At 36.9% G+C, this 13,480-nt stretch overlaps 1 protein-coding gene across 2 annotated transcripts; it reads left to right on the top strand.

Moving 5' to 3' along the window:
• Positions 1-7,494: 7,494 nt before the first annotated feature.
• Positions 7,495-13,414, top strand: timm23a (translocase of inner mitochondrial membrane 23 homolog a (yeast)). 2 transcript variants are annotated; one of them, XM_081392438.1, is made up of 8 exons: positions 7,495-8,215; positions 8,324-8,562; positions 8,691-8,749; positions 9,156-9,249; positions 9,336-9,420; positions 9,848-9,906; positions 11,234-11,344; positions 12,300-13,414. In XM_081392438.1, the coding sequence occupies exons 2-8, from the start codon at positions 8,457-8,459 to the stop codon at positions 12,410-12,412; spliced, it is 627 nt and encodes a 208-aa protein (XP_081248564.1). In that variant the 5' UTR covers positions 7,495-8,215; positions 8,324-8,456; the 3' UTR covers positions 12,413-13,414. The 2 variants fall into 2 exon arrangements, with proteins under 2 accessions (XP_081248564.1, XP_081248563.1); XM_081392437.1 differs by having other exon boundaries at positions 7,495-8,562.
• Positions 13,415-13,480: the final 66 nt, after the last annotated feature.

Here is a 13,480-nt window from a genome sequence, read left to right as displayed (position 1 = left end):
TATGAACAGTATGCCTTATTACAAAACTGATATGAGAGACGTATTTTTTCCATGATGACATAATTCCATAGGTGGTGGAAAATGGAAACCCCCCATTCGATGAACAATATTATTTGGTTCCAGCCTCACTCTGAGCAAGTTTTAAAGTGGTTATTATTTGCTGGGGCGTTTGGTTTGTCATTGTTGCTTTGCCTATGTGCCTTCTTATGTAAATTGTAAGCTATTAACCATTTCTAGTTACATAATTTGATTAATCTTTTCTTGCCGATTGTACTAACTTTTGATGATTTCTTTACATTAACCCCGTCAATAATTTCTTTTGTCTGCTTTGAATCTTTAGAACAGGATTTGTGTGAAATTAAGCAAAAGAGTGTGTTACTGACTGAAATATGCTGGACTAAACTCTGTAATGAGAAGCAACAGCGGAATATTAAAATCATAGTTTTAAAAAAGAAACTAACTTGGTCGCTCTTTCTCTTGTGCTTTTTACATGTGCCAGAACACTTTGCCTACTAATCTGATTCAGGTCTGCTGTAGATAATGGAGAAGATCTGGGTCCAAACTTCTCTGTACTGTTTAATTGATCATCCTGAACAAAGCTGCATTTAACAGGAAAGTGACAGGATGATTATGGGGAAGAAAAAAAAGGAAGAAGTAAAATCTATATAAATGGTACGGTTGCTTGAGTTGGAAGAACACCCACCTCTTTTTCACACAGTTTCATTATTCTGTCTTTCTCAACACTCCATTATGTGTGCTTGTTTTTGTATTGTAGCCATCTGTTGAGCTGTTTGGGAAAGTCATAAGTCACCAAGAAAAAAGTATCCACAGATAGATTACACCGGTAATTGTCTTTCAAAGGAGTCCATTGAAACCATACAATGCAAGCAAAACTTTCCAGATTCTCTGAAATGTGTAACATCGTCTTTTGTATAATAACTGGAGGTCAGTCCAATAACACCAACTAACTGGAATATTTTTCAGCTATGCTCATAAGCAGCACTGTCTAACTATAGTAACAAACATCAAGCTTATAAAATGTACGTTTCAAATCACTTCCTCATTTGAAAAGTGAATACCCTAAGAGAATAACACTTTCTATTTTTCAATGGTTCAGTGGTGAGAGGAATTGGCGTCGAGAAGGAAATCTGAATAACCTTACTAAAAACTGTTTTTCAATTTTCTAAATGTTCACACATTGTTTTAATGAGCTGCTGTTGTGTGTAATGGTCTGTGTTTAGCTGATAAGGCTAATCAGACACTTTTAGTTCCCACAAGACCTCATCACTGCACCTAAGAGTCCTAGTTACTAGCTTTTGTTCCCTTTTCAGTTTAAATAGCTGTGAATAATAGCTATAATAGCAAAGTCACCAACCATTAAACAAACCTAGTCATATCCAAAAGAATAGCAACAGAGCTTAATATGTGACTGTCACAATCTGTGACAACAAAGATTGGTTTAAAAGAATAGTGTACTGTATAAAATGAACAATATAGCCTATATTTATTTGTCCTAATTTTATTCTGAACTCAAATGCTCTTATTTTTCCTTGGAAAATAATTTTCAAATTATGCTATTTTCTAACGACCACAGTTTATCGAGCTTTTAGCCTCTGGCCAAAAACAACACTCATAAAGGTTCACAAATGAGGGACTGTAGGCTATTAAATGTTTTCTAAAGCTTTTTTTATAGAGAAACTAATCGAAAGACAAAGCTTTCTGTTGTTCAAATCGGAGATTTGGGGTGACCAACTTAAACACATTGCGAAATCGGAGAGAGGAACTCTTTGGCGCTCGCGCGAAATTCCTGAACGCTTGGATTGGAATTTCTAGATTTCGCCTGCGATAAATCTACGAACAACGGTAATGACCGCACCTTTAGAAGCCAGGAGAACAACAATGTTAAATAGATGTTGGTCTGTTCACTAGCCTACCTTTTTAAGTGTTTTGGGGGCTTAAAATGGTGGCCAATGAGATGTTGTATGAAAATGTTTTTGCTTTTGTTGAAAGGAGCATATATTTGGGATGACGCATGAAGGTGAGTAAATAGGCCTAATGAAAGGATTTTCATTTTAGTTCTACACTGTTCCTTTTATAGCACACAAAAATGGACGTGCACTGTGAAGGAGAAAATGAAATGGATGGAAAAGGAGAGAGTGCAATTAATTCGCTCCCGCAGAAGGCAAACTGTTCATTAAACAACACACGTTTTGTGTTAAATGGTTCATGCCTTTCTTAAATTACTAGCTGCTATGTTAGGTAATCATTCCCTCTTTCCTTTTTTCCCTCTCATCCTCGCTCCATCTCTAACCTGCAATTAAAACTTCTGAGGTCTGATGCCCCCTCCTACCTCCTTAACTTTACAGCGCTGCTTACCTTATCAACACACACATATGCTATCTAAAGTAATGGAGCGTGATGCAGAAGATGAGTGGAATGAATAACAGTTTTGCTGAGGGCCAAAGAGGAAAGATGAACTGGGTGAGTCCCTGTATAGAGCCTAGAGAGAGACACAGTATCCTCTTGACTCGCACTCTGACTTCCCCCTCAGAGGCTGTGATGACCTTTACAACCTTTATGCCCACAAACAAACTCAGAACTCTCTGTCCCAACTAACCAAACAAAAATAGAACCCTTTACTTCCCTCCTTCCTTCCTTCCTTGTCAATCTACCGATCTTATTGGATGCCGATGGCAGGCCAAACCCACAGTCAGTTTAAGGAAGAGGCGACAGATTCCTTGTAGATAAAATGAACAGAGATGTCGCAATGCAACTCAATATGGCGGCTGTAAAGAAAGGCTTTTAGTAGAAGGTGGTGTGATTTCCATTTTGCTAGCTTCAACCACACACCCTATGTAATATCTGTCAGATACTGGATTATATTGGTTGTAAAAAAAAAAAATTCCTACCGCAGTTGCACATTATAGACCAAGATTATGCAGTTTTTAGCCTGATTTCCACTGAAGAAGCTGGTATGGTTGAAAATTTTGTTCGTTTTATTAGCGATTTTAATGTTATTGAAACAAAATTAGGCAACGGGGCAATTGTGCACTCTTAAAACTGCAGGTATACAAAGAAGTGTAACATTAAATATTAAAATATTTGGTTCCACTCTATATTAAGTGGCGTTAAGTACTATGTACTTACACTTACACAAGTACAATTTACTTATTGTGTTCATGTTGTATTGTAAAACACTTTTGCTGCTATTGAGGTGTGATATGGGTAAGGTTAGGGACAGGTGTGGTGGATTGGGTAGGTTTAAGGTGTAAGGGAAGGGTCAACTGTGTAATTACAAATGTAATTACATAAATTAATTACAGCTGTATTTGCATGCAGGAATTTTTAAAATGTAAGTACAATGTAAAACATGTAGTTACACAATAAGTACATTGTATCAAATTATTAATTTCAATGTAAGTACATAGTACTTAAAGCCACTTAATATAAAGTGGGACCAAATATTTTATGCTGTTTAATGCTGTTTGACAATATAACTATGTTATGAGTATGACTGATGTGGTGTATACTAGCTAAAAATTAAAACCTTTGCAACCTTTCAAACACCTGTAGACCAGTAGTTCTCAGTAAACTTCAGTGGGGACTGCAGAATTACTTAAAATTATATAAATTCATTATTTATTATTAATATATTAAAACAACCTAACTTAATTAAAAAGCAAAAAAAAAAAAAAAAATGAACAGTCAATATGTAACATACCTATTGTTTTTATTGAAAAAGTTAAATGCTTAAAACCTCTGGATTCACAACTGATGAATGTACACATTGACTCTCAGTTTTAATAGTTTAGTTGTAATAGATTTAATAATTTATAAGCTCATTAGGTGACCTTTGAATATGGTGTGGACTCACACCCCTCCCATTTAGCTTTGGATGATGTCTTGCATCGCTTGAAGAATCAGGATTTCATCAGCTTCCCTCAGTTTTGTTGAACCAAGGGGGGTGTCAGCATATGTGTGGGTCTTCTAGGAAACAAACTGCACTTGATCTTAAACAATGACGACCACAAAGACATGTCCAGCATGAGGATATGGAGAGGGTGGGGAATGTCCTCCCAACGGGCTGAGCCAGAACAAATCTCAAGGAACACTTCCTTCTGCTCTATTAAAGATCCGTTTCCAAAGACACTTCCATCAGTGTTTATGTAAGAGAGGAAGTCATCGCTGTTTACCTAGCTTGTGTAATTGTTTCTATTCATAGCTAAAGATCTGAGAAATATAGGAGGTGGTGATGATGGGGTGCATATAAAGGACGCAGCAAATTAAACAGGATGACACAACAGATGTTACGCCACAGCGGAGTTGCACAGTAGGGCGCAGCTGCACTTCACTTCCATCCAATGGGTTTTCCAAGAAAAGATGTACAGGAACTGAGTTTACTTGTACTTTAGACACACACATTGTGTGTTTCAACTTGTAGGTTGCTTCTCTGTCTTCTACTGGTGTCCCCGTTCCTCTTCCTCTCGTTCTGTGGGGTCCCCCCACCCTTCCTGTCTGCTCTCATGGGATGGGGCTTGGGGTCTGGCTCAGTCCTGGCCCCCCACACTGGCTCCACAAGGCTGGACGTTGTCCAGACTGGTGGGAGAGGACAGCAGAACTTGGCAGGCCACAGTGGAGAACATTCGCAGCCAAGCCAAAGTCCTAAAGCACTGCCAGAGAATAACGGGGAGCTTGAAATGACAAGAGCTATGCCAAGGGACAACTATGGCTCTTGGATTTTAATTTGTATTTGGGATATTATACGGCCGATGTAAATCTATTGCGAGTGTCAGCTGGGCTTTAACGAAACAAATCCACATTAAGGGGGAACTGTTGAGTTTGGGTGGATTTCAAGTTTCCAGAGACTTTAAAACAGGTGATTCAGTTTAACTCTTGAGTTGTTCGCTCCGAACCCCACCTCGTATATATATAAATATATATTATATATAACATAACACATTATACTTAAAATGTTTACATATAAAGTTTGAAATCATTTTTTTAAAATTATGTTTTTGAAAGAAGTCTCTGCAATTATTTGATCAAAAATACCGTAAAAAAAAATAAAATTTTACGAATTTTTGCATTTTTTACTTGGTAAAGGTTTTGGCACTTTGTTCACTGTGTGAACACACCAAAATTTCATTTATATGATTTGAAAAGGTTAAATGGTCCTGAAAAAAATAATCACACTTGTATTGTTCACGGTCAAAATGACCGCATTGGAAATGAATGGGAGACAAATTTCATCTAGTGGAAGAGTTTGGTACTGCAGCTAAACAAAATATTACTGAAAATGCACATTTTTTAGGATATCAACCTCAAATTTGGAAAACAGTTTGTTTAGATTTATGCCTTGTATTTTTTTCCACAGTTTTAATGGAAAACGTGCTTTGGAAAAATATATTTATATATATTTCATGCCAAACTGAATGGTATTTTTGTGCATTTTTCATAACAATAAATGTACAACTTTTTTCAAGTTCACTTTTTTTTTAATTACTTTTTTCATTTCAGCAATAATCTGCCAAATTTAAGTCTGTGCTCCAATGAATTAAAGATTTATGAACATTTTAGTTGGAAATTTCATTTTCAGGTCCATGCACAATAAGTAAATAAATGGATTATAACTGCTGCATAAATATAAGTTAGTACCATAAAATCCTCTAAAAATAAAACTTATAAAATAAACAATATTATCAAACCAAAATAGCTTATAGTACAGTCATTTCATTGAAATAAAAAAAATGCAGTCATTTTTGACTGACACGCGAGAGTATTGTGGAAACTGATATTTAAAAGTTTAGGTTAAGTATTTAAAAAAAAGAAAGAAAAAAGAAATGAATACTTTTATTCAGCAAATACATATTACATTTACATTTATAATGTTACAAAATATTTCTATTTCACAGAAATGTTGTTCATTAAACTTTCTATTAATCAAAAATGTATCATGGTTTCCACATCAATATTAAGCAGCAAAAACGGTTTTCAACATTAATAATAATAAGAATCATTATTAACAATTGAGCACCAATAATAATTGAGCAAATCAGCATACTAAAACGATTTCTGAAGGATCATGTGACACTGATGACTGGAGTAATGGCTAATGGAAATTCAAAACTAACTAAATCTGTTGTATGAATCTCAGACAGCAACAGTATGTCATGCTTGTTTACACTTTAGAGACGAGAAAAAAAGTGTGATGCTTTTATGTCTTCATCTGAAAGGTTTCAGAGGACCCCTTTGAACCCCCACCCCCTCTTATCCTCCCCTCTCATCTCCTCAGAACTAGTTTAAGGAACAGAGGCTCTGGTACGCAGCTTTCATATCTCCATGGAAACACACCCCCTTTGGGGTCCTTGTGGAGTTTTTTGTGTGTAGACTACTCAACATTTGTTACGTTTGAGTTTAGGCACAAAAAGTGTCTCTCAATATAAGAGGCCGACAACAAAGTGTGATGATAAAACACAAGCGTGATAAAAAGATAATCTGTGAGATGCATTCATGATGACATCACTGTCATTTCCCAGTGCGGCCAGTTCCTCGGGGTGCCTGTCTCTATTCGACTGCCTCTGGTTCTCTTCAGCACTGTGGGCTGTCTATAGGAGGCCTTCCACTGACTGTGAATGGTCTTTTTGTTGGGGAACAGTGAGCCATTTCTGCTCCCACAGAAAGCCCTGGGTAATTTAGTGTGGATGCCAGGAAGTCTGAGCTCACAGAATGACAACAATGGCAAACGTTATTGCTCCACCTCAAGGGGTGGAAAAGAAAGAGACAGGAAAAAAATTAGCAATGGTGATAGAATTCTGCTTCAGCATCCTCCCACTCTGTGAATTCCTCTTAAATCTCATCAGGCTAGGAGGATCAGAAGACAACCTTTATGGCGCTAAACAACCATTTGTGCTTTCAAGCATGCATTGCGGGACATGCTTTATTGTGGCACATGATTCGGTGTGAGGTAGATCTTTTCCCCCACACAAACTAACAAATCAACTGAAAGGAAGAAGAAAAAAAAACTATCCGACTGTTGAAGAAAAAAAAAAAAAGGTAATGTAACTCCATCAGACACCTTTTGAAATTGGTCCTTGTCTGCCATCTAGTGGGAAAGCATCAGCACTGGTTTCAGAGATTTTTCTCCAACCATATCAAACACAGTCTATTTATGTCTGTCAAATATTTTAAAATGAATAATTTAAAATAAAATAAACTATCAATCTGAACAATTATGGCTGTTATCCATAAAATCAACATCAAATACAAAAGTAGCTGCAAATAATGAACACTATTATTATTATTCATTTTTTATTATTATAAGTTATTAAACGGCCATATAATGTAATGTAATGCTATGGTAAAATTTAATGTAATTACAGTTTCAAGTTTTAAGTTGTTGTTCTTCAGTTGTTTTAAGCAAAAAATAAATAAAAAATACTACACTAAAAAAATCATGGGTTGTTTCAACCCATATTTGGGTCAAATATGGAAAAACTCAACTGTGTTTCCCAGACGCTTAAGCTAGTCCCAGACTAAAATGCATGTTTGAGCTGTTTTAACTGAAAGCAACTTGCTCTGATTTAGGTTATAATAGGCTTATGTCAGTGCCATTGTTTGGTCTCAAGATGCACAAACTCAACAGTGCACATTTATAAAACTACTAAATGCCCTTATCAAACTAAGGCCTAATCCTGGCTTAATCTAAGCATTGTCTGTGAAACCAGGCCTAAATGTTTAAACCCAAAGGTTGGGTTTGTCTATATTTGACCCAAACATGGGTTGAAATAACCCAGCATTTATAGGCCTGTCTGACAGCTTCATGTCTCACTTTCATTTTTTCTTCCCTAACTATTTTAACTGTAGAATCGTACTTGTTCTGAAATGAAAAACAAAAACCAGCCTTGCGTAACAATCAAAATGTCGCAAAATGTCGTGCAATCAACTGGTAAATTTCTTTTACTGTCTATGGTAAATTCCCTGACAGGTCTTTTCAAGTCTCTTAAACACAAATATCGCATACTTTCAATGTTTATATTGCATACGGTGCTTTAGCAAACTAATATTTATTTAATTTTAATGTTATACCTACATATATTACTGTTTTGTTGAAATCTTCGAGCTTTTATTACAGTCCATGGAGCCATCACACGAGTAATTTTACGGCAGTGTTACGTCAGCAGTGTCCTTACACTTTACGGCAGGGCAGCATGTGGAGGTCAGAGATGCAGATACTCACAGCCAGAGACTGAAAACTCTCTAATTATCCAACATCAACACTTGACAACAATTTTGCACAGTGACATCTATGTGGGGTTTTCAACAGATGATATACAACACAACCCTGTCGGTAAAGAAAATCGTTTAGTGTCCCTAGCGTTCATCAGCTTTACCGGGTCGGTACGTTAAGGAAGAAGCAGGATCATCGAGACGGTCTTCTCTGTATCATCTCTAAAGCAATGGATAATAACACGCCGGAATCAGGAGGATATAAAGGGGGAATCGGGAGTCTTTTCGGTGGAGGAACCCCCGAGTATTCAAATACTGAGCTCGCAGGAGTACCATGTAAGTTAACGTGATAAGTGTCTTAGCTTACTCTTTTTAACAGTCCGATTCACTTTAAGGTCAAGCGAGTTGCTTCGAGAATCTATATATTTATGATAATGTATACATTTGTTATCTGTCATTCTCAGTGACTGGCATGAGCCCTCTCTCGCCCTACCTCAATGTTGACCCTCGTTACCTTGTACAGGTGAGTGAGTTTCTATGAGACCACAGCTACATTTCAGGTCTATTTAAAGGTTTGCGTGGTAGAAATGATGTGTGTTCAGAATTTACTAAGTCTTGCTCATGTTAGAGTTTTAATGGACTGAATTAAGGGGTTAAATTGGAAATTTGGCATTGTAGGTTGTTATTTAATGGTAAAAAAAATATCAGTTATTCAACCTAAACCAATTCATTAGACAGCAATGGACAATATTGTAGCATACAAAAGGATCAGAACATTGTTTTGGCCAACAGAAGTTGATTGAAAAATTGCATATAGTAATTGTGAGACCTGACGTGATTTCCTGAGAATTTAGTTTGAACTTTCTATTCAAATCTGCCTTAAATTTGTTAGTTGACCCATGCCCTAACCTAATGTCTTGCTCTGTTAGGACACAGATGAGTTCATCTTGCCAACTGGGGCAAATAAAACACGTGGCCGCTTTGAGCTGGCCTTCTTCACCATCGGGGGTTGCTGTATAACAGGTGAGGCTCGTCTCTTCACAGTCTTTGATCAATCTTATCATGTCTTTAATCTGCACTCTTTTTAACTTTTGCTCATTACTTTGAAGGTGCTGCTTTTGGGACACTTAATGGTCTTCGAATGGGCCTTATGGAAACTAGAGACATGCCATGGTCCAAACCCAGAAACGTACAGTAAGTGTCTGTTCTTTTGTTTACAAATTTGCTACAATGCAGTGAACATGCCGAAACAGCAAAAAAAAAGAAAGAAATGATTTAGGGCAAAATAGTTTTGGAGGGCTGAAATCATTGACCAAGTGCTTTTCTTAAGTTAGTGTTTTGACTGTCAGTCTCTGTTTTGTTCACACATGTTAAGCAACAATTGATGGAAAACTTAACTATGACTCTTTATCATCTGTGAACATGACACCCTGAACAACATATTAAGTTGAGTTACCCTTATTGAATTACCAAGACTTTTTTTGGTTCAATGAGAAATTAAATTCATTTTCAGTTTTGGTGCTTTAAACAAAATGTTATTCAACATTTACTAAAACTGCTTATCCATTGTTTATTACCCATATAATTCTATTGTAATTGAATAAATAAAGTTTTTTTTCAGGATTTTGAACATGGTCACACGACAAGGGGCATCATGGGCCAACACACTAGGATCTGTGGGTAAGAAATGCATTGAATTCAAACACTTGTGTAAAAGAATATCACAACCTGTTTTGTCATTAGTTAAAGGGCCTTTTTACACCTGGGCACTTCATGCATTTTTGTTTTCTGATTGGATAGCTCTCCGATCAGGAAAAGACCAGGTGTAAATGCCCTCTGAAACGATTTCGAGATCGATTTAAATCTGATCACTCAAACCATTTCAGGAGGGCATTCCAAATGAAACTGGACAAGTGTAAATTCATATGGTTGTTAAAACCACACGTGTCAATTTTACTCCTAACAAAATGAGAGCACGTTTGGCATTATCAGGACCCACAAATATTCCCCAATTGCATTATTTTACATCATATTCAGCATTATATAGTAGTTTAATCTAGTACTGACACTAAAACTCTGAAAACTTTGCAAAATATTGTCTCTATCTATATTCTGTTCTTTCTCCTATTGTGGTATTTGATCTTGAAATTAGCTCATGATAAGTAAAATTATCACATCTGTTGCTTTTGTTGATGTGAACTCCATTAAATTTGCATATAGTGCGGGGATTGAAGATCGGCTTTATATTCGTCGGGAAATTTACGCGGCCAGGTGTAAATAGAACCGTTTTACCATCATATAGCTATCCGATCAGTAAAAACGTATAGCTATATTAGGGCTGAACGATACATCGAATTTTCATCGTCATCGCGATATGAACTCGCGCGATGAACACATCGCAAAAGACAGCCTGACACGATGAATAACACCTGGTTCAGATTACAAGATTTTTGTGTCTGTTACGATAGTCACGGTGTCAGATTACTCGATTTTGACTCCTAAAATCTTGTCGTGTCATGGACAAGAAACATGTCAGACTACACGTTGCTTTCCGACCAGTCATCGCGTGCCGTCACACGCACACATTCACTCGCAAACATTCACTCGCACACACACACACACACACACACACACACACACTGTCCCTCGCTCGCTCACTCGCGCGCGCACGCACACACACACACACACACACTGTCCCTCGCTCACTCACTCGCGCTAAATAGTAATCCAGGCTGGTAATAAACGTTTGACCTATCACGCAAATAACCTATTAAAGCACTAAGACATGGGAACAGTATATTCTATTTTACAATGTCTATTTAAAAAATAAATAAATAAATAAAATCAGGAATTGTTGTTAGCTAACATTCACATTTGAATATTTATCGCAAGTCATATCGTCATCGCAATATTAAACAATGTTATCGCACATCGCAGCTTTTCCTCATATCGTGCAGCCCTAAGCTATATGATATATTAAAACACATTTTGTTTTGTTTCTCTACAGCTCTTTTGTATAGTGTGTTTGGTGTGGCCATTGAGAAGGCCAGAGGTGCAGAGGATGACATCAACACAGTGGCAGCTGGAACGTTAACAGGGTTGCTTTTTAAATCCACAGGTGAGGAAAAGCCACATTGACTTCAGTGCTCAATGTTGTGGCAATCACAGATTTAAAGGGTTAGTTCACCCAAAAATGAAAATTCTGTCAGTAATTACTCACCCTCATGTTGTTCCAACCCTGTAAGACTTTCGTTCATCTTCGGAACACAAATTAAGATATTTTTGATGAAATCTGAGATCTGGCTCAGTCCTTCATAGGCTTCTAGGTAATTGCATCTGCCAGCCTAGAAAAGTTAGTAAAGACATCGTTAAAATAGTCCTAAAAAAGTGACTACAGTGGCTCAACCTCAAGTTTATCAAGCGACGAGAATACTTTTTGTGCACAAAAAAAAACAACAAAAATAACAACTTTATTCAACTATTCATTTTCTTTCGTGTGGGGCTCTGACGTGAGTTCACGAGAGCGCCACGACGCATGCGCGAGAACTGAGAAGATGACACAGATGGGTCTCGATGTAGTGTTTAAAATGGTTCTAAAGTGTGCATTTCCTGGATGTCCGAATCGTGAGAAACCAAGAGAAAACGTAAGATCTCTGTTCTCGCGCATGCGTCGTGGCCCTCTCGTGTACTCACATCAGAGGCTAACATGGAAGATAAGGAATAGTTGAATAAAGTCGTTATTTTTGTTGTTTATTTGCGCACAAAAAGTATTCTCGTCGCTTGATAAACTTGAGGTTGAGCCACTGTAGTCACTTGAACTATTTTAACAATGTCTTTACTAACTTTTCTGGGCTGGCAGATGCAATTACCTAGAATTCTATGAAGGAGTGAGACAGCTCTCAGATTTCATCAAAAATATCTTAATTTGTGTTCCGAAGATGAATGAAAGTCTTACGGGGTTGGAACAACATGAGGGTGAGTAATTACTGACAGAATTTTCATTTTTGAGTGAACTAACCCTTTAATCTATTGATCGTAATATTTGTATTACATACTGTATTTATTGTGTTCAGCTGGACTCAAAGGAGCTGCCAGAGGAGGTCTCGTTGGTTTAGCCATGTCAGGGCTGTATGCTCTTTACAACAACTGGGATCACCTGAAGGGGACATCGCCTTCGCGTTACTGAGAATGACTGAGAGCTCAAACCATGGACTTATTTTGACTCTGAGCCCATTCTTAGTCTTTTCACCCCCTTTTGGAGATGCTTTAAATTTATTTTTTAAAGAAACCCATGGACCACCACATGTGCACAGATTTCTTCAGAGTTACAGTAGGTGTAATATTTAAATGGAAGAGCCAGACTCCCTCCAGCTGTGTGGACTATGTAGCTGTGAGTTTGCTGGTGACATCTCAGTCGTACAGTTGTTCAAGTACATGTCTTTGTTGGTGTAAGTTTCACAGATGAACTCTGTATCCTTTAATGATGTGGTTTAATCTGTTCTCATTGTGGATTGATGCACTTTATCAGTGCTGATTAAACTGTCCGCTTCCTCTCTGCAACCATCTAAAATAAAATGCTAGTTTCCACTCTTTGAGGTTCTTAATTTGTATTTTAGTGGTATTAAAATGTGTAAGTTATATAATACAATGGATGCATGAATGGTCAGTCTTTCATACTGGGAGTACTGTGGTCACATAGCTTTAAATATATAAATAAATTTAAATTTAGTACATGTTCTTTTTAATGTACTCAAATGTTTTAACTGTACTGACTGCATAGAAATGAATTGATAGGGGTCTTGTTTTCCAAATGATTTATTTGTAAGCAGGTCAACTTTTATTTCTACAGTCAATGTGTAGAGTACTGAGGAATGATAATTATAATATTACAGAATGAATGTCCTTCATTATGACCTTATATGCTACAGTATTCATTCACACATGTCTACGAGTTAAAGCATTTTAAAAATTCCTTTCAGTATTATTTCTCGAAATCATCCTATTATCCTAGTAGTATTGTAGTAGTAACTCACTCTCCCTGTAGTTTGAATAATTGAGCGATAGATGCATGATGCAATAACTAAAGCTCCTTCTCAGAATAATGATCATAGAGAAATGTATGAAAATTGTATGCATGAATTCCTTGTAGCATCTTAAAGTGTAAAATATAAATATCCGTCCTGTGTGGAAATTACCTAGCCTGTTCGGTAAAAAGAACTGGAGTATAAAAGGGAGACTGTCTCCTCAACAGGTG

Source organism: Scardinius erythrophthalmus (genome assembly GCF_964197995.2).
Source record: "Scardinius erythrophthalmus genome assembly, chromosome: 18".
Classification (NCBI taxonomy): Eukaryota; Metazoa; Chordata; class Actinopteri; order Cypriniformes; family Leuciscidae; genus Scardinius; species Scardinius erythrophthalmus.
The sequence above is the reverse complement of the archived record's forward strand: the minus strand, read 5'-3'. Positions and strand labels throughout refer to the sequence as shown.